Source organism: Grampus griseus (genome assembly GCF_964374135.1).
Source record: "Grampus griseus genome assembly, chromosome: 2".
NCBI lineage: Eukaryota > Metazoa > Chordata > Mammalia > Artiodactyla > Delphinidae > Grampus > Grampus griseus.
This window is the reverse complement of record NC_139018.1, coordinates 158,650,069-158,670,414: the sequence shown is the minus strand read 5'-3', so window position 1 is coordinate 158,670,414 and position 20,346 is coordinate 158,650,069. Positions and strand designations below refer to the sequence as shown.

At 41.1% G+C, this 20,346-nt stretch overlaps 1 protein-coding gene across 9 annotated transcripts in view; it reads left to right on the top strand.

Moving 5' to 3' along the window:
* Positions 1-3,525: 3,525 nt before the first annotated feature.
* The window catches only part of CREM (cAMP responsive element modulator), a 66,390-nt gene continuing 49,569 nt past the window's right edge, over positions 3,526-20,346 (top strand). For all 9 annotated transcript variants that reach the window (XM_082648533.1, XM_082648530.1, XM_082648528.1 and 6 more), the window contains exons 1-2: positions 3,526-3,677; positions 11,083-11,180. In XM_082648533.1, coding sequence (XP_082504659.1) covers positions 11,137-11,180 — 44 coding nt within the window. In that variant the 5' untranslated portion in view covers positions 3,526-3,677; positions 11,083-11,136. The remainder of the gene's footprint in view (positions 3,678-11,082; positions 11,181-20,346) is intronic.

The following is a 20,346-nucleotide window of genomic DNA, read 5'->3' as shown; positions in this document are numbered from 1 at the left end:
ATAAGATTTGAATATGAGCTGTAGATCAAGACTGGGATACTGTGATAGGAGCGAGCCACCCATCTTGGGCACAGAATTTATGATGGCACAAAAAACTCAGTAATCAAAATAAATAACATTTGAATATAATATTTAAAAAATAAAATTTAATGCAAAAATCCAAGATGAACAAAGTATCAAAAATATTTGAAAGTAGATTTTCATTATATATTTATTATTTTTAAAATGAGACAGGATAGTCTAATGGCTATAAATAATCTCATAGTTTTAAAGAATTCTGTGGCCTGAGTTTGTATTATAATATTCATCCTTTAACAGTCGTTCTAAATATTCTGCTGAGTTCAGAGCACATTAGCTTTGGAAGTTTAAGTTTACCAAACTCAAAAAACAAAGTACACACACCCACACATAAAAGGATATTTTCTCTGTTGGACCCTAGAACTGTTAACTTTCTAGTAGAGTGAAACATTTCTTGCCAAACAGCAAATTAGAGAATCAAAAGTCAAGTACCTGGGCTTCCCTGGTGGCGCAGTGGTTGAGAGTCTGCTTGCCGATGCAGGGGACGCAGGTTCGTGCCCCGGTCCGGGAAGATCCCACATGCTGCGGAGCAGCTGGGCACGTGAGCCATGGCCGCTGAGCCTGCGCTCCGCAACGGGAGAGGCCACAGCAGTGAGAGGCCCGTGTACCGCAAAAAAAAAAAAAAAAAAAAAGTCAAGTACCTATTACATGGACTTGTTTTACCATTCTCAAATATTTAAATTGGCACACTGTATGTGTCAGTCTTAAAGCCTAAAGCTTGAATAGAAAGGGATTGTGTAAATTATTTTAAAATAAATCTGTTTTCTAATTCTATTCTGCAGTAAATTAGTAAAACAAACACATTAGGAGTGAAATATTGGTAGTATAGGGAAAATAGTAAAAAATACTTTGAAAACAAGAAATTGCATGGCTTTGATTCTTGTGGCCTGATATGAATTCCTATTCTGTGACAGGGATAATTGTTGTGGATACAATTCCCCTTTAAATGATCTTTGAAAATTAGATTTGAACAAAGCTGGCATTTAGACTAGGTCCTACTCAGTGCAAATTATGAAGACACTTGTTAACACTACAGTGGCTGATCACACAAAATGAGAATATAACCGTGCTCTTCTTCTCTATCCCTGGTAACCATTTTAGATTTTACTATAATCTTGAAGTATAAATATGAGAAACTGAAAAATCAGTTACTGGCATTTCCAATCAAATGCTTGAATTCTTTACAAGGGATGACCCTGAGAAGCAGGTGATTTGTCTCAGGAGCTCAAGCTTCTTTTGGAATCCTTCACTGTGTGCTGGCAGAATAATGGCCCCTCCAAAGATGTCCACATCCTAACCCGTATAACCTGTCGAATATGTTAGGTTACGTGGTAAAGGGGGAAATAGGGTTGCTAATCACCTGATTTTGAGATGGGGAGATTATCCTGGATTCTCAAGGTGGACCCACTGTAATCACAAGGGTTCATATAAGTGGAAGAGAGAGGTATGAGAAAGAATCAGAGAGATGGCAGCATAAGAAGGACTCAACCAGCTGTTGCTGGCTTTGAAGAGGGAGGAAAAGGGCCGCGAGCCAAGGAATGTGGGTGGCCTCTAGAAGCTGGAAAAGGCAAGGAAATGGACTCTTCCCTGGAGCCAACCCCTTGATTTTAGCCCATAGAACTTCTAGATAATAAATTTGTGTTTTAAGCCACTAAGTTTGTGTGAATTTGTCATACCAGCAATAGGTGACTACGTGTACCTTTCCTGCTATCTCCTGCCCTCTCTCTTCAGACCCCAGGTACTCTCTCCTATCCTCAAGAAGAGCAGGTACTCTCCCCCTGCTCTCAAGGATTGTGTATGACATTTACATGTTAGTATACATTGACTTAGCACTCATACTTGCATTTTGAGATCTTTATCTAATGGATTCTACCTGTAAGAATGTATACGTTGTTAAAGAAATTTAGGAATAAACAAGTAGGTGGAGAACAATGTTTTGGGAAGGAGAGTGATCACAATTTCCCCTAAATCACTCGAAGCTAAAAATCTATTCATCCAGCACATGGTCACCCTTGACTAAAACGAATGTTATGATTTTTCAGGTTTAGCAATCTGGTCTTTTTTTCTTCTCTTTCCTTCTAATGACTCCTTTTTTTTTTTTTTTCTGAGCTAACATGAGCTGTATTGATTACTTACGAATAAATGTTCTGTGACAGCCCTACCTCAGCACACACACAAAAGGACTTGGTTAATTTTTAAATTTAAGTTTTTCATTAGTGTTTTAGTGTTCCTCATTAAGAAATTCATTCTTACAGGGAGGTGGAGACAGGCATCATCTATCGCCCCGGAAGGAAGAATTTCAAAACTCTGCCAATGTGGAAAGGAAGACGTGAATTTACCAGGTGTTTATCCTCTTATCTCCGCTAGTACGCATTACAGCTGCCAGTAGTTCGGACTGGCCGTAATCTAGCACTGAAGAGTTCAGGATTTTCCCCTCAACTCCACTGGGACTCTAGTATTTCACAAAGCTGCCCTTCTTCACCTGCACTACGTGGATTATGCTTTTATTTTCTTTACTCAGCAACTTTTCAAGTAGTGTCCTTGACGGCGGTTCTCGGCGTGACCCACTCCTGAGAACCGAAGGTCGGGCGTTGGGTCACCGTTATAACCGGCTTCCTGGTGTAAAACAGGTGACCGTTCTACCGGCCGGGGCCGCCCCTCTTACTGGAAAGCCCCGGGTTTCCAGCTGGACGAAAACGAAACTCTTCCCTCTTCCAGGCGGGGGCTTTTGCTTGTTACCAAAAAGCCTTTCTGTCCTCTGTCACATCACCAAGTGGGGACCCCGCTGTATCTCCGTGACACTGACGCACAGACAGGGTCGTCGGAAGTTGGCAGCGGGCGCGGCCTCCGGCCCTTGCGGCCGGCGGCGTTGAGGTGGGGTCCGCAGGATGCGCTCGCGGGCCTCGGCTGGCAGCTGGCGACTCCCCTAGGTGAACCGACTTCCACGCAGGACACCACCGCAACCTCGGCTCTTTTCCCAATCGATTGGCTTCCGGGAGTGGAGGCCGCAGGACAGCTTCCGGTTTCTCCGCCCGCCCCTTAGGCCCCGCCCCCGACGCGGTCTTCCTCCCCAACCAGCCTACTTCCTCCTCCCGGCCTCGCCCCTGGCCCCTCCTCCCCCGTTCTCAGACCCAACTCCTTCTAGTCCCCCACCCTCAGGCCCCGCCTCCAGCCACGCTTCTCTTCATCCTCGGGCCCCGACCTCCTCCTCCCCCACCTCAGACCCCGCCCCCAGTCCACCCTCAGCTCCGCCCCTCAACCCCCCTCTCCCGCCCCGTTCCATTCAATTGTTGAATTGTCGGCGCCGCACTCCCTCCGGCGGCCGGTAGGGGGCGGGGTTCGAGCGTGGATTCACGCGGCGTCCCCCGGGCAGGGGCAGGTGCGGCGCGGAGCTGGGCCGGCGGGTGGGCGGACTCGAGGCCGCGGGCGGGCGGCTGCGACGCCGCGTTGGGTCGCGCTCGGCGGGTAGGCCGCGGTGGCCGCATCAGTGCTGACGTGGGGCGACGTGGGCCGGCGCCGGTCCCGGTGGGGCTTGTCGTCCCACCTCCTCGCGTCCGTAAGCAGTGACGAGGCCCGCTACGTAAATCGCTTCGCGGCGGGTAAGTGGCGCGCCGGCCGGCGGGGCCGGCGGAGCCTAAGGCGGGGGCGCCGGAGCGGGGGCAGGGCGGAGCGGTTAGCCCCGGCCGCCCCCGCTGTTTGCCCCGCGCACCCGGCGGGCGCTTTCCGAGGGGCCACCTCTCCGGCTCCGAGGGAGCGGAGGCCGCTGGACAGGCGGGCGACGTGGCTCCGTCCTCTCCCGTCACTCGCCAGAGCCGCCGCCTCCCGGTCCTCGCGGCCCGAGACCGAGCGAGCGGGGCGCTGCCACGGCGCTGCTGGAAGGCGCGCCGCCCTTGTTCCCCGCGTCCCCTTTGCGCCGGGACCAGCCAGCCCGGCAAGGCCCCCGGAGCCGGAGCGCGAACTGAGAGGGACGCGCGTCCTCGGACGTCTTCCCCGCGGTCCCCGCCGGGGCCCGGACCCGGTCCCGAGTGTGAGCCTCTCACGCTCCCTGCGCGGCTCGGGAAGGGGCGGCCGGCCGGCCGGGGTCAGAGCGATGCTGACCCGCGGGACCAGCGTCGGTCCGCACTGGAGGCCTTGTAACCGGGCGGCTCACCGGAGCGGCTTCCGAACAACTTTTCCTTTCCTGCCTAATTCGCCGGGCTGCTGGGAGTGCAGCCACCCTCCCTGGAAACAAACACAAACCGAGATGCGCAGGGCTAGAGGTCCAGTGTGAAGATTAGATTACATGAATAATTCGTGTTCTCTAGTTTTTTCCCCGTGGGTTCCATATTTTTCTCCTAGTCTTGATCCTGCTTTTGGATAATAAGCTGCTTTCCCTTCAAAGTCGTAGTCTTTGAAACTTTGAACTTAAAGGAACTTTTTTCCCCCAAAGAAAGGCAAATTGCAAACAATGTGTTTTGGCCAACTTATGCTAAGTATTAAGATACTGATGTTTAAAAAGCTGCTTATTGATCCAAACGCAGCTTTTCAATGGATTTGATCCTGGATGAGTAAACACTGAAAGCATTGTCATGTTAAGTGTTGGTAATGACACAAACATTTTTGGTGCATCTGTAAATAGTTCAGTGTAAGCAAATGCTTGCCCAGTGACTGTTCAACCTGGAGTCGCTTTGGTGAGTGTGAAGTTGTAATTACACGGATGTTTTGTGTACACATTTTATGAGTGTATGAATAAATTTTTATTGAATGTGTAAACACAAAGGAGCTCTTTAGTCTTTTTGTTTTCACATTGTTCCAGCAGTTTACTGAAATTGGGTGAGTTTAACAAACTCCAGACTCCATAGACTACTCTAGTTTCCTATTGGGGCAAATCACTACATGATTAAAATATGAAATCATGTTTAAAATTACGCACATTTCATGAAAAGTAAGGAAGAGTTTCAGGTTGTTAACATACGTAAGGAACACTGACTGAATCTTTACCAGTATAGACGTATATTCCTGATCCTGTTTTCCCCAACCTGGTATTCTCTACGGGTTAATATTCGGCCAGAAAAGTAAGTCAGGTTTATTGTTGAAGTGGGTAGTCTATTGGAAAGTGCTTAAATGTCTTGTCCCATTTAGGTAGACTTTTAAACATAAAACTGAACAATGCAAACACTTAACAGTTGAACCATTGATGTTTTGACATGCAATCAGTATTGGTCGTTAAGGAAATAAACCTGAAATGTCTTTGAATTCTGTTAAGTATTTCTACTTTATTGAACTGATGTCGACATATATAAAAGTCAACTTTGATAATAGCAGTGTGTGCATTGAATACAATTTCAATATTATCAGTACAAGTATATATATATTGTAAAAGTATAGATTTCAAGGAAAGTGTTTCTCATTCATTATACATATGTAGAAGTAAACATTTAAAATCATTTTGTTAATTTCATTTTAAAGAGCACAGGGTGTTTAAAATACTTTTTACCATGGGAATCACACAATAAAGAGTGCCCTGTTCTTAAAAGTAAATCTCTCATTCATGGGTTTTCTTTTAATGATGCTGTAGGATATCCAGTAGCCAATAAGGGAGAATGAAGAGGAAAACCTAAGGATGACATTAGCTGGGATTTATCTTAATATTACTCATGAAGACAAGCCAAGTCTTACTGGTATAATAACAGTTATAGCAATTTTTTAAAATATCTAGTTTGCAAATCTTGACTGACCTTCCCAGGAGTGTTATGGGAAATTACTGGCAAGGTATATGTGAAACAATTTTGAGTGAAGGCATGAGCTAGTAGGTTATTTAGCACTGTTTAAATAACTATCTCACTGGTGAAGAAGGACGCTTGCCTCCAAGAAAACCTTACTAGCAACTTTTTGTGAGGCTCTTTTGAAGTCTCTCAGTTCTCCCCAAATGGGAAGCATCTTCATGCATACTTTCTGAACAGAAAAGTACAACCAGACCAATCAAATGTCAAAATGAAACCCTGTGAAATTTTAACAGTGGGGTTCATGTGATTCTGACATTGTTTACTTTTGAGAATTCCAGAAAACAAACTCAGTTTCTTCAAGGTTATCTTAGTGAAGTTTTTGTTTTTGTTTTTTTAACTCAGCAGATTTAAAATTAGACCATCCTAACTCAGAATGTCAAATGTCATAGAGTTGTGTTCATATTCTCAAACAGCCTCTTTTTTTTCATTGGTAGCACAAAAATTATTTTTTTGCCTAGAAATGCTTAGGAATTTATATCCTAGCATTGATTATGATGAAAGCTTCCAGCTCTGGAATTGGGGCAACTATATATCACGCATAAAGACACTTGGGATGCTTTTGCACCTCTTAAAATTGATGGAGGAGTTAAATTGAACTTATTTAGGCATGTTTCTACACTTAGGTACTAGTTTTGTTCATATACACAAGATAGGACCAACCTAGGTAAGTATAATAATGTTGAAATTCGTTTCTGTGAACCTTAGCTAATTCCAGTGTCTTATATACTCTTTCCCAGATTTTCTAGTTAGTAGTCGATGCAGTTGTACTTTATGTGTAAATAAATGTTTTGAAATGTACTTAAAGTGCGGTAATGAAGTGTTCTGTTGAAAGAAAAGCCCTACAATGATTAGCCAAGCAAATAACTTCCCCAATAGATTGAAAGTTATGTTTCCCTTCATGAAATGGGGCCGGGGCTCGGCCTGGCGGGGTGTGCTTGGAAAAGTGGAGATAGGCCATGACTATTTGAATTTCATTTTTCATTTCCTCCTTAGCAGTGGATTCTGCTCTTCATTGACTGAAATAGACGAAAGCAGGCACCAGGTGGGGAATGAACCGAAAAAGGGATGCTTGAATAGTTAATCCTTTGGTGATTTTAGTAAAGAGTTTAAATTTCTTAAATAATAATGGGTATCTGAAGCAATTAAACTGGAGTGACCTTGAATCTGTATTAGAATGCTGCCTGATTTTCTGTATGATTCATATTCAAAATAGTAAAGACAATATTTACAAGTGTTTCAAATAATTATTTAGAAGAACTGTTCCTGGCCACTTCTGTTTTTACACAAAAGTGTAAAACTTGTTATTTGAAAGTTATTCTAACTACTTCACAAAGATTACAAAACTTTGAAAGTGGCATAATTTCCTTATACTACTGTATTGCTTTGTTTTTCCTGTACTAATCTCCTTCCCCTAAAATGCATAATAACCATAGGCGCGTCCCTGTCAACTTCACATACGTGGCGTTTTGTAATTACAGTTGACTCTTGAGCAGCGTGGGAGTTAGGGGCGCCGACTGCTGCTCAGTTGAATATCCCTGTATAACTTTTGACTCCCCCAAAACTTAACTACTAATATAGCCTGCTGTTGACCAGAAAACCTTACCAATAATGTAAACAGTTAAAACATGTTTTCTATGTTGTATGTATTATATACTGTATTCTCACACTAAAGTAAGCGAGAGAAAAGAAAATGTTAAGAAAATCATAAGGAAGAGAAATACATTTACAGTACTGTACTGTATTTATCAATACCATAAGTTTATGAGATGAATCATTTGTCTGTACCTACATCAGTATTGTCATATGATACAAAACACTGCAGATGTAATATGTATTACTGACACTTGACATCAAAAATGAAAAGATAATGTGAAAAAGAAATCTGTATTTATTTATAGGTAACGATTCATACATTAATAGCGCAGAAGCAGCAATATGATTGCCTAGTGTAATTGATACGATTGCTTCACGGTAGCCTAGCCCAAACACTAATGAATGAATCATTGTAGAAATTTATGGCATACAGTATTACAGTCATATTCATATTACAGTATTGGAAACATTGTTACTTTTTTTAAAAAAACCACTTACCTATGACGATAGCTGATTTGCAGTTCCTCCAACTATGAGAGAGAGGAATACTGTACAGTAATGTAGTTCTTTGAAAGCAAAGTTATAAAACAGTAAGAAAACTAACACATTATTTTTATTAAATATCACCTTATGCCTGTGTAAGGATAGACTAGTATCTACATATATTTTACACTTTCATGACATACCTTTTTCTTGTTTCAATAATTATAGGCTATGAGTTTCATCTGTGAGTTTTTCAACTTATTGCAAATCTCCAAAAATTTTTCCAATATATTTTAATTAATTTATTTATTTGTTTTTATTTATTTTTCTGCGTCGGGTCTTAGTTGCGACACGCAGGACATTTGTTGAGCTGTGCTGGATCTATCGTTGTGGCGCGTGGGCTTCTCTCTAGTTGCGGCACGTGGGTTTTCTCTCTCTAGTTGTGGTGTGTGGGCTTAGTTGCCCCCAATGACACGTGGTATCTTAGTTCCCTGACCAGGGATTGAACTCGTGTCCCCTGCATTGGAAGGCGGATGCTTTACCACTGGACCACCAGGGAAGTCCCTCCAATATATTTATTGAAAAGAATTTGCATATAAGTGGACCCATACTGTTTCAAACCTGTGTTGTTCAAGGGTCAACGGTACTTCTCTCTCCTAGCTAGCCTCCCTTTTCCCAGTTTCTTAATTGACTTGGTTGAGGAGGACCAGCTTTACAATGTAAGCTTCATATTCTTCTCCTACTTTCTTTCAAACCTTACTTGCTTTGCTACTTAAATCATAGTTAACCGCTGAGGATCTTCTACTTTCCCAAAAGGCTAAAACCTTTCTTCATCCAGAACTCAAGAAACAGATCATACTTTTCTGTGTTCTTTCTCTTCCTGCTTCCGTTAGAGGTGTACTTCCCTTTATTCCACGTTCTTTTCTTTTTGTTTTGACCGTGCTAATTGCAGTGGGATCTTTATTTTGCCTTTCTTGCAAAAACCATAGCTAATAAGGGGTAGAACTCAAGTTAACACCCAGATCAACCTCCAGTGCCACACTGTTTATATTGCACACTGCTATGCTACGACCACTAGACCGTGTTGCCACCTCAGGAATTGGGGACAATGGAAGTGGGGAATGAAGAGAGAGGACTCCTGGATAGGGTGGCTGTGCCGATGGTGATGTCACTCCCCAATCGAGATAAAAGTACAGCAAGAGGTGAGATGCAGAGCAAGGGAGTTGAGGTTAGTTTTAAACATATTAGACTTGAGGATCTCTGAAGAAACCGTTAAGAGATGTCAAATAGGCAGATACATACAGGCTAGAGCTCAGGAGAGAGAGGTCCAGGCTGGAGGTGAGATTTGAGACACATCAAGAGGAGATGAGGCAGCCTAGGGGGAGAGTGTGGAGGTGTTTGTGACTGAAAGCCTGGGAATACCAGTACTTAAAGAGTGGGCCAAAGGAGACTAAGGCGAAGGACTGGATAACTTGGAAGGGAAACATGAACGTGGTATCCTGAAGAGTTCAAGGAGGGCGAAATTTGGGGAGTAGGAAATGCTGTAGGCATGTTGAGGATAGGGACTAAAGATCATTCTTGAAGATTTGGCAAGCAGGTGATCAATCAGTGATGACTTCTTAGAGAGTAGTTGGAATGAAATAATTCTCTGATGAGCCTGAGTCAGGATCAGGTTTATCTGATGGTCATTATTCTGTTGTGAGGCTAGTCATTTGCTCTCTTGATGTCTTGTGATGGGGTGGCAGGAAGCTGAGACTGTCTTCAATGCTGGCAGCCTCTGGGAAGAGGAAATGGGTGGCTGTTCCCAGACTTCACCAAATACCTTTTTCTACTTTTTGAGTTCTGAATCATAATGTATTACTTACTCAGAAATTAAACCAAAGAATATGGTATTTCCAGGAGAAATTGGGAGTTACTTCTCTCTTCTTATATGGTGCCGTACTCATCATTATTATTCAGATAATATTATCATTATTCCTTGTTTAAACATCTGTCTCCCTCATTAGAACCGAAGCTGCTGGAGATCAGGGACATCTCGTTACCTGTGTCTTGGTGCCAAGCACAAGGGCTGGGGTATCTTGGGTGCCAATCACTGTTTAATAAATCAGTAGCCCCTGCCCTCATGGTTACACAGTTGTTATGGAAGATAAGATGTCCCCACATAAAATGCCAGTGTAATATAACACAGAATAAGGTTTAATCTGAATGAATGTCACCATCCTTGTTTCTTGTTCATGTTGTAGGTTGCCTGGTTCAAGTGCCTTACCTTTCCACATTGTCGCTATGGTTGTGTGGGGGCAGGTGGTAACAGTAACCATTGTCCTGGTGCCCGTAGTAAGTTGCAGCACACTTGCCTGCTGACTCAGTTTCCAAATTGGGTGGGATGGTGTGACATCATTTTAGAGAGACCACTTAGGAGGGAACCCCGGAAATAGCATGTTTGTTGCCAAGCATCTCTGTTGCTGGCATAGACGCCTGGAAGGAACTTAGGGATGCGGGTGTTGGTCCTTTCAAATCTAAAACAAATTGAGGGCTCACTGCTCTCCTTTTGTCTTTTTCTTTGCCAACTTTACTTCATTCAGCATGTCAAATGTGTATTTTAAAGAGATATTAGTAAAAAAAAAAAGGGGGGGTTTAATTGCTAGAGTGTCTAAAACAGCTTTTTTAATGGATTAAAGGCTATCAGAGGAGATTTTAAAGGAACGGTTACTATTTTGTTTGCAGTTAAAATTCTTTGACAAAACCCAGTTTTGAAGTTAAGGTAAATGAAAAATAGTTGACAAATTTGTTTCAGTGGAATGAAATTTGAGAAAATGATAGATTCATTCAGTTTATTAAGTGATTATTATTTTAAAATAGAGCTGATACTTATGAGCGATTTGTAGTGTGTGTGAAATGATTTAGGCAGCACTGCACTCTCTTCAGTGGAAAATGATAAGTAGCACATGATTTAATTTTTTGGAATTTTTTCCTAAGAAAATAAGGCAATTGAATAGTAGTAAGTTTGAAAAAAATACGGAGTTGTTTTCACCTCTCTATGCTGTTTTTTTGTTTTATGGAAATTAGGGTATTCTGGGGTATTCTGGTGTAGTTTTGAGAGATTTTAATTTTTTTTAAATAAAATCTTATGGTCTGCCAACTCGACATTATAATTTTACTGCAGGATAAATAAAGAAGAAAACGAAGGAGCAAAGCATTGACTACAAATGTCTTAATAATGAGCAAGTGTGGCAGGAAAAAATATATTAAAACAAATCTAAGGTAGGTGGATATATTATTTTTCTATTCTTTTGAAAGTTCTACTTAGAGAGCTTAAAGTTAAAATGATGGATAAATTAATGGTGTATATCTATGTACCATACATATATATGTGTATGTGTGTACATATATATACACATTATAATAAAAAATATAATAATATGTACCCAAATTGCTCAGCTACTCAATTAGGGAGTTTCTCTTCCACCATGTGCTGTGTGAGGCAATGCAGAGGATAGGGGGATATTCACGGGCAGCTCATTCTAAGCGCTGGCCTTTCCAGTCAGAAAGGAGATTGCACTTAAGGATGTGGACAGAGTTTTCGTTTTTCTGCTTACACTTGTACCTGAAGTTGTAAAACAGAGGGAAGTCTCTACCAAGCGTTTTACAGAAATCCAAATATTACTTTTCAGGTTTTCTTTTAGTTACTTTCAGAGACATTCTGGTTCATCCATTGGGTCTAGCATCAAAAAGAAAATGAATTTTCTTTGACAGTTTTGGTAAAACTATTTAAAAATAGATAATAGAAACAACTTTAATAATTTTTCCTTTTGCTGCTGGATCTTATTTTTAAAAGAGATGAAAATTTTTACAAGGGTAAATATAGTTGCTCTGCAGTGTAATTTGTCTTTGCAAATTGGATACAACTAAGTAAGATTTTAGAAGTTATTAGTTCACTATACACTTTAATTATAATTAGGAAACTGCCTTTGTCTTATTTTTCATTTAGATATTTTTGGTCTGTATTCCTTTTCTCTTCTTTGTTCCTATCTTTTACGAACACTTTCCTGGGTACTTATGATAGCATTTCTTTAAAATGTTTTTCCTTTTTCTTCTGGTTTTTCCATTTAAATATCCTTCCATTTAAATATCTTGTGTGTTCTTGAAACATAGGTATGCTGAAATAACTTTGGTCATTAATTACCTCAATATTTCTATAATTGTAAATATCATTTTTACAGATATATTCCTTTGTATTCATTTCTTGAATGTATATTATACAAATCATATACAGACAGTACTGTACTGTTTGTTGTAGTTCAGTATTTTGGGGAGTTTTTGCAGTATGACATAGATGTTCTACTAAAGGCCTAGAAAATAACAGTAAGCAAACATACAATTCTACCCCCAACCCCTAAAAGTAGTTCACCCTGGAAGTCTTTGAAAATTGTGCTACTGGATGGATCCTATTCTTTTAAAACATTAGTTATATTAACACTTACTGAACTGAATCCCAATATATTAAGAAGATATTGGGATAACATTTACTTTTCTGTTGAAGAAGAAAATGGTTTGCCAATAATATAAAAAAGATTTCAGAAGAAATATTTAGCTTTCATAAGAAAAGAATGTTACTACTTCCATTAATCATTTATAAATTTAAATATGCCCATTTTAGCAAATCCTTATCTGTTCTTTAGAATTGTGGAACTGAATGTTTGCCAGTATTTTGCTTACTGTTAGCTTATGGTGCTTAATGGACTTTTTAATTTGTTTTAGTGTTTTTATTGTTTTATCTCATATGTTTTTATTTTTAAATATTTTGTAATTTATATTTCCTAATTGGTCTTTTTCTGTCTAATTTGGATTTGTTTAAGATTAAAATATTACATAATTAATTAATTTATAGATTACTCTATTAATACTAGTATAACTATGATTAAAATTTGTTACAAAAAGTGAGATTTGGGGGAAAATATTGTATGTACACCTCTTTAATTTTCACTATAAAGTATGTAAGTGAATATACTTTAAAGTATGAAATCTTTCAAATCTTTCATACTCAAATCTTCACTCATACTTAAAGTATGAATCTTTCATACTTTAAAGTACGAAAGATTAAGATGGATCTTTCTCTTACACTTTTTAAATAAATTCCATCAGGACTACTGAGGCTGACTTACAGATGTTAGTGTTGATGTACATCAGTTCCAGCTGAGGTCTGGGTCCTGTATTTCCTGCTGAGTTAGTGTTTGAAAATACCCAGTACAGTGCCTGACCCATGTTGAGCACTTAAATGTTAGTTGAATCTTCAGCCCTGAGTCCTGGCCTGGGTTGGTTTTTAGTGGGTTTAGGCGGTGGTACTGGAGAACAGTTGGATATAGATCAGCAGAATGAACTTAGTTGAAAATGACAGAGTGTGTAAATTGGTAGTGCTGACCTTACTCTTCTGTAGATGATTTTTACCTTCAAATAAATTGATTTAGTATCAAACTTTTACTGAATGACATGTACTGGGCACTGTACGAGGCACTCCAGGAGAATAAAATGGGATAAGATTAGAGTCTCTACATCCTAGTGGGAAAGACAAAGCATATCTAAATGAAGATTGTGACAACAGTTGCAGCATACTCAAAAGCACAGCATTGGTTAAGATGTATCTAAACGGGACTACTGCTCAGGGCACTGGCTGTGGAAGGACCCCTGAGGTCACAGTCACAAGACCTCTTGTTCACCCTCTATCATGCAGTCTGTTGTGTCCTCTGTAGAAAGTCACTTAATCTCTCTGAACCTTATTTTTATCATTTTAGTAACACCTAACAGTTGCATAGTCTTCCAGAATAGTTGATTAATTGGCTTATTTAATGATTATGGTAGATTCTGTACTAGGCACTGGGAATACATTGAAATCTAAGATGTGGTCTCTGTTGCACACACTGTGCTAGTACTTTGTGGACAGATGTGATATATGCTAGACAAGTGCTGAAATGGAGGGGATTGCACAAGATGCTTTGGGAACTCAGAACAGCGTAATTGTGCCCAAGGCTATTAGAATAGGCTTTGAAAGATGGTGTCCTTGAGCCAGGCTTTGAAGAACAAGTAGAAATGCGCCTGTTGGACGGAGAAGGAGTGAAGGGCATCCCAGGAACAGGGAAGAGCAGATATAAAAGATTAGAATTGGGGGAATAAGATGTGTATTTGACCAAAAAATGGCTCATAAGGAGGCTGGAATGCAGAGTGTGGGAAGGAATGGGGTGACTGGAGATGAGGCTGTAAAGATAAAATGAGGTCACATTGTGAAAGAAATTGAATGGCAGTTTGGTTTGGTAATTGAGAATATGGACTTTGGAAAAAGGCCTTAGTTCGAAACCTGGCTTTGCCACTCAATACCTTTGTGGTAAAATCAGATTCTTAACCTCTTTATGTCTCCTTTTCCTCACCTCTAAAAGAAGAACTAGCTATATTGCCCTTATAAAGTTGTTAAGAATGAAAACTAGTAGGCATTTACCACATGGTAAGCACTTGACAAACGGTAGTTGTAGTTAGGATTACTGTGAGAAGTTTGGGTTTTATCCTGTAGTCAATAGGAAGCTCCTGAAGAGTTTTAAGCAGAAATATGTTTCAGAAAGATAACTGTCGGCAGGACAGTGGTGGCAGAGAAGAGGACTGAATTGTTCTTTGGAAGGTAGAATCATCCCACCTGCTGATGGCACTGTAGGGAATGAAAGGGAGAGGGTTTCAGGATGACACTCAGGTTTCCACTGGAGCAGATGGATTGAAGTGGGGCCCCATTTCCTGAGGTGCAAAACTCAGAGAAGGAACATATTTGTGGAGGAAGAAAAGGAGTTAGTTTTGGACCCATTGAGTTTGAGGTACCTGCAGGACATCTATTTGGAGATGTTAAGTAGGCACTTGGATATGATTCTGGAATTCAAGAGAGACCTCTGGGCCAGAGATCTAGATTTGAGAGTCATAAGCTTAAAGCTGGTGCTTGAATCTAGAGAAATGGATGATATTACACAGGGAGAGATTTGAGAGTGAGGCCAGAAGGCTAACCAGAGTCCTAAAGAATGCAGTGTTGAAGGTTAACACCAAGTAGGAGAAGGAATTGGCAAAGGAGCTTGTGGAGAAATTGTCAGAGAATCAGATGAGAGCAGAAAATCAGTATCGTGACCTCAAGATACCCAAGAAGGGAGATGTCAGAGGTTTTGAGTGCTGCTGAGGGATCAAACAAGATAGGACTTAAAATGAACATTGGATTCAGTGACTGAGATAGATTACCCCTACTAGAGAAGTCTTCGTGGGGCAGAAGCCAGTTAGGGGTTGTCTGGGAGTAGGTGGGAGGTGAAGAAATGGAGATAGTGTTGGCAGTTCTTTAAAGTAGCTTAGCAGTGAGAGGAAGAAGAGAGGTTTGAGAGAGCAGCTAGAGAATGACTTCTGGTTCAGTGGTTGTGTGTGTGTGTGTGTGTGTGTGTGTGTGTGTGTGTGTGGTTGGGGAGACTTGAACAAGCTTAAACCTTGGCAGGAGGAAGCCATTGGGGAGGGCAGAGGGTAATTGTTAGTGTAATGCCCCCATAGCCTAATGAAGAGGGATCCCAAGGACAGACAGGAATTTAAGTCTGGGGAGTTGGAAGCAAGGGAAAATGCAGGTGTAGATGTAAGTGGATTTGTTGATTTGGTGGCAGGAAGTTGAGGGGGTTCTCATCTGAAACAGGAGGCAAGGTCTCATGTGGAATGTGATAGTAGGTGAGCTCAGGGATTTGAGAAGAGGGAGACTTGAAACAGTAGCAGAGAATGGGAGAGTAAGCTTCCAAGGAAGCAGTAAGATTGCTGCTTATTTGAGGTTGAAAACTGGATTCAGTAGCCTTAATAATATTCTCTTTTAAAATTTTGTTCAGTATTGTTCATTGGTGCATGCATAGAGGAGACAGAACAGGTTTTATCTGAGATTGGTATTTACTAAGCAGATAAAACAGAAGGAAAAGGGACAAGGGAATTTAGGGTATTGGGAAACAGCAGTTAAAATGAGAAACTATGGATTCTAAGCTGAGTAGGACGGGATGTGAAGAAAGGAGGAGGCTGATTGAAAGGGAGAAAGTAGTGGTCTAGAGATCAGTGTGGTGGAAATACAGGCGTGATGGGAGTAATTGAGGGTGGGTGTGAGCTGGGAGGATAGAATATTGGTAGAGTGGGATGTCAGAATTAATTATTTCAGAAGTGGAGCAGTTTTGGACACTGACAAGGTCCAGTGTACGGCCAGCCCCTCAGGTAGAAGGCTGTAGGGGAGGGAAGAAAGTCATTAAACTGAGGCATCAGGGTGAGGGATGGGTCCTTTGTTTTGAGGGTGGAACATAACACAGAATGGTGGAGAGGAAAGCTTTTTTAAGTCAGGTGCCAAAGTCTTCAGTGTCAATCCTTGAAAGCAGAAGCTGATGATTATCATATGGATGAGTCGTATCGGATGGTACACCCAATTACCTTGAGGCTCCGTGAACAAGAGTTTTTATGAAGGAGCAGAGGAAGCACAGCTGGGAAATAGTGGGGATCAGTGAGGATGCCAAGTCAACATTGGGATCTTGATTCAGTGTGGGAAGACAAACAGCTCCCTCTTGAGGGGGGGTGTGGGGGGTTTTGGGAGTTCCAGACAGCACATCGCAAAGGCTTCGGAGGAGAACAGGAGCGAGCAACTGTATTATGGGGGGAAAGGAAGCACTGGTTATGAGAGTGAAAATGAAATGTGGGAGGAGCTTGTATCTTTGACAGTGGCTGGGGAAACCAGAATGTGAGATGTTAATGGATACGATTCTGGCATAGGTGAAGGGGCATTGCAGTTTAGTCATGGCTTACAGGGGACCTTACTGTGATGTGTGAGTGGACGGTAGCAGTTGTGAGGAGCAGCAATGCAGCTGCTTGGTCCAGTGCTGGGATAGGAGGTTAGTGGATGATGCCAAGTGTGGCAGGGAGGATGAACGGGGGTGGTGGGGAGGGTGGTGCTGCTAACCTTCCATTTCTGCCTTTCCTCACTAGGAGGCTCAGGGCCTCATGGCATCCTGATCTGGCTGGTATTTAGCTATATGGATTTTTTGGTAGTTGGTGTGGTACTGACTCACATACAGACACATGATTCTAACTTTGGAGTTTGAATGGATAGTGATGCTCTTGACTGAAAGAAGGAATATAAGAGAAGGGATAGGTGTCTGTGAAAACTCCAGGTTAAGTTGCTCACTGTGGGGGGGAAGCACAAATACAGATTTGGGAGTCAAATGCATCTAGGATTGAGGAAGCCATAGTATGTAGACTGAAAAAAGTAAAAGGGCAAAGGATTGAACTCTGGGGAATACCCAGGAAAAAAAGGGAACAGTGAACGTGAGTGCATGAAATAGTGTGTATAAAACACTTTCATGTGTAAAAGAGTTTGAAATGTTTAATAACTTACGAAGTCTTTCATTATATCTCAAAAAACAACTCCTGAATAGCTTAGGTTTACCTTTTTAAGCATTAGTGCTTTTTTTGGTGGGAGTCTTCCTAGATTCTATTATGTATACTCCTCTTTCCTTAAATTATACAAAGTATAATTATTTTCTTTCTTAATGACTCAGGATAGTTATTGTAAATATCAGTTATTGAATTTTAACTCATAAATTCTTCAATTTCCTGAATATAAAGAACTAGGAGACTTTACCCTGTATGGGCCCAAATTGCTACACACTTGGAATTCCTTTTTTAAAAAATAATTTAAAAAAATTTTATTAAAGTATAGTTGATGTACAATATTATATAAGTTACAGGTGTACTAATACAGTGATTCACAATCTTTAAAGGTTCTACTCCATTTTTACTTATTATAAAATATTGGCTATATTTCTTGTGTTGTACAGTATATCATTGTAGCTTATTTTAAACCTAATAGTTTGTACCTCTTAATCCCCTAAACCTATTCTGTCCCTCCGGCTTCCCTCTTCCCACTGGTAACCGCTAGTTTGTTTAATATATCTGTGAGTCTGTTTCTTTTTTGTTATATTCAGTAGTTTGTTGTATTTTTTAGATTCCACATATAAGTGATATCATGGAGTATTTGTCCTTCTCTGTCTGACTGATTTCACTTAACATAATACCCTCCAAGTCCATCCACGTTATTGCAAATGGCAAAATTCCATTTTTTATAGCTGAGTAGCATTCCCCTGTGTATACAGACCACATCTTGTTTATCCAGTCATCTGTTGATGGACACTTAGGTTGCTTCCATATCTTGGCAGTTGTAAGCAGTGCTGCTGTGAACATTGAGGGTGCATGTATCTTTTCGAATTAGTGCAGGGGGTTGGATATACACCCAGTAGAGGGATTGCTGGGTCGTGTGGCAGCTCTCTTCTGAGTGTTCTGAGGACCCTCCACGCTGTTTTCACGATGGCTGCACCAACTTACATTCCTACCCACAGCCACACTTGGAATTCTTGACCTGTTTATTATATTCTGTATATTTTCTCCTCCCCTTACCCTATCTCCAGCTGTCACTTCTTATATCCAGTATGTTTAGAAACCAGATAAATGAGAATTGTATTTAAAATTAAATTGAATGGGCTTAGAGTACCAACTAGGTACTCCTCATTTTAGAAGTTTCAGTTTACGAACTTTGGGCCATTTGTTTTGCCTGTTAACAGGTAACTCTTGGTTATTGTCTCGTTCTTGACTGAATTCTAAGATATCAAACAGTTGAAACGTTGTACAGTGTAGACGCTGAAGGACCTAGAGTAAAGGAGCGTCTGAGTGATGTGGACATTTCTTCTCTCCAGATTATTAAAAGCAGTTCTTAATCTGGATCCCCCCTGCCTTTCTGGCCATACTTTCACCTGTCTGCTCTGCCTCTTCCCCGCTAGATGTAGATAGGCTCCCCCACGCCTCACCACATTCCCTACTACAGTCGGCTACTCTATTTTCCAGACATTCTCCGTATTTTCCTTCCTCTCATGGTCCTCCTGTCCTTTTCTACCTGGTGAAATTCTTCTCATCCTTCAGTATACAACTCACGTGGCCCCATCCTCAGGCCCACTTCAACATTCCTTCCTATGTTTTCCAAAGCATTTCGTACATAACATCCTTCACACAGTTTAAGAAGTGTTCATTACTGGTCTAACTGATAGAATTTACCAATAAGCTAAGTTTTTCTCAAATTTTAATATATATCAGAATCTCTTGGATGTAAAAAATTAGACCCCTCAGAAAGTTTGAATCAGTAGATTTGGGGTTGAGTCTGGGAATCTGCCTTTTTTTTGTCTTTACAAGTGTATTTGTTAATTCTGATACAGGTTGTGCGAGGACTATACTTTGAGAAACCAGGGCCCAAGTGGTGAATGATTTCCTTCAGGGCAAGGACTGTGACTTAACTTTTGTATTCTCAGGGCCTGTCATGTATTGTAGATGGTGCTAAAGGAATGTTCCTGAGGTGGGGAAGGCCTTTCAGCGTGTAATGTTTGAGTGGAGACTCAAGTTCTTGGCAGAGCCTAAAGAGAGCTTTTTTTTTTTTTTTTGGCGGTACGCGGGCCTCTCACTGTTGTGGCCTCTCCCGCTGCGGAGCACAGGCTCCGGACGCGCAGGCTCAGCGGCCATGGCTCACGGGCCCAGCCGCTCCGCGGCATGTGGGATCTTCCCGGACCGGCTCGCAAACCTGTGTCCCCTGCATCGGCAGGCGGACTCAACCACTGCGCCACCAGGGAAGCCCCTAAAGAGAGCTTTTAATAATGGTGTAAGAAATAGCATAAGACAACATTTCTCAAGTTCTTCCCAAAACACTTCTGCTAGGACTTGCTTTGTGGGAAGAGGATCTAGGGGAGTCAGATACTTCTGGAAAATGCTGCCTATTGGATCTGCACCCTCCACCCTTCTCAAGTCATACTGAAATATTCAAGCTTCTGAGAAAATTCTGCAGCAAAGAAACCCTTTTAATCCCGGATATTTCGACCTCTAACTAAGCGTTTCCCCCTTACCCTCTTTTCTCAGATAATACCTTTTCATATCTTGCAGAATTAAGTGTTCTAGGTATTCTCTTTGGGAACTGCTCACAGCAAAAGTAGAACCGCAGGAATTGGCTGTTTTTGCAGGGGCATGGCCTCTACTTACCTAGAATTGGGCAGTCCATGTTGGGAAATAATAAGAAAAGAGATAAAGGAATTGGGGAATGTTGAGGGAAAGACATTTTTTTCATAGTAGACTCTAGATTTTTATTTTTATAATTGCTCTAAATTGTCATGTTCAGTTGTAAGTATTAAAATGTCTGAATAGGGAGAAGTAATTCTAGGTGTAGTATAGACTACAGCAGACAGCTTTGAGAACAGAAGACTTGAATTCAGGTAATGTTTGTTGAAATGCAAAAGAAGGTATTAAGTAGATGAAGGATCTGTAGGGTCTGGTTACTAATCAAATCTGGGAAAAAAGATCTGGACATGTCAATTCA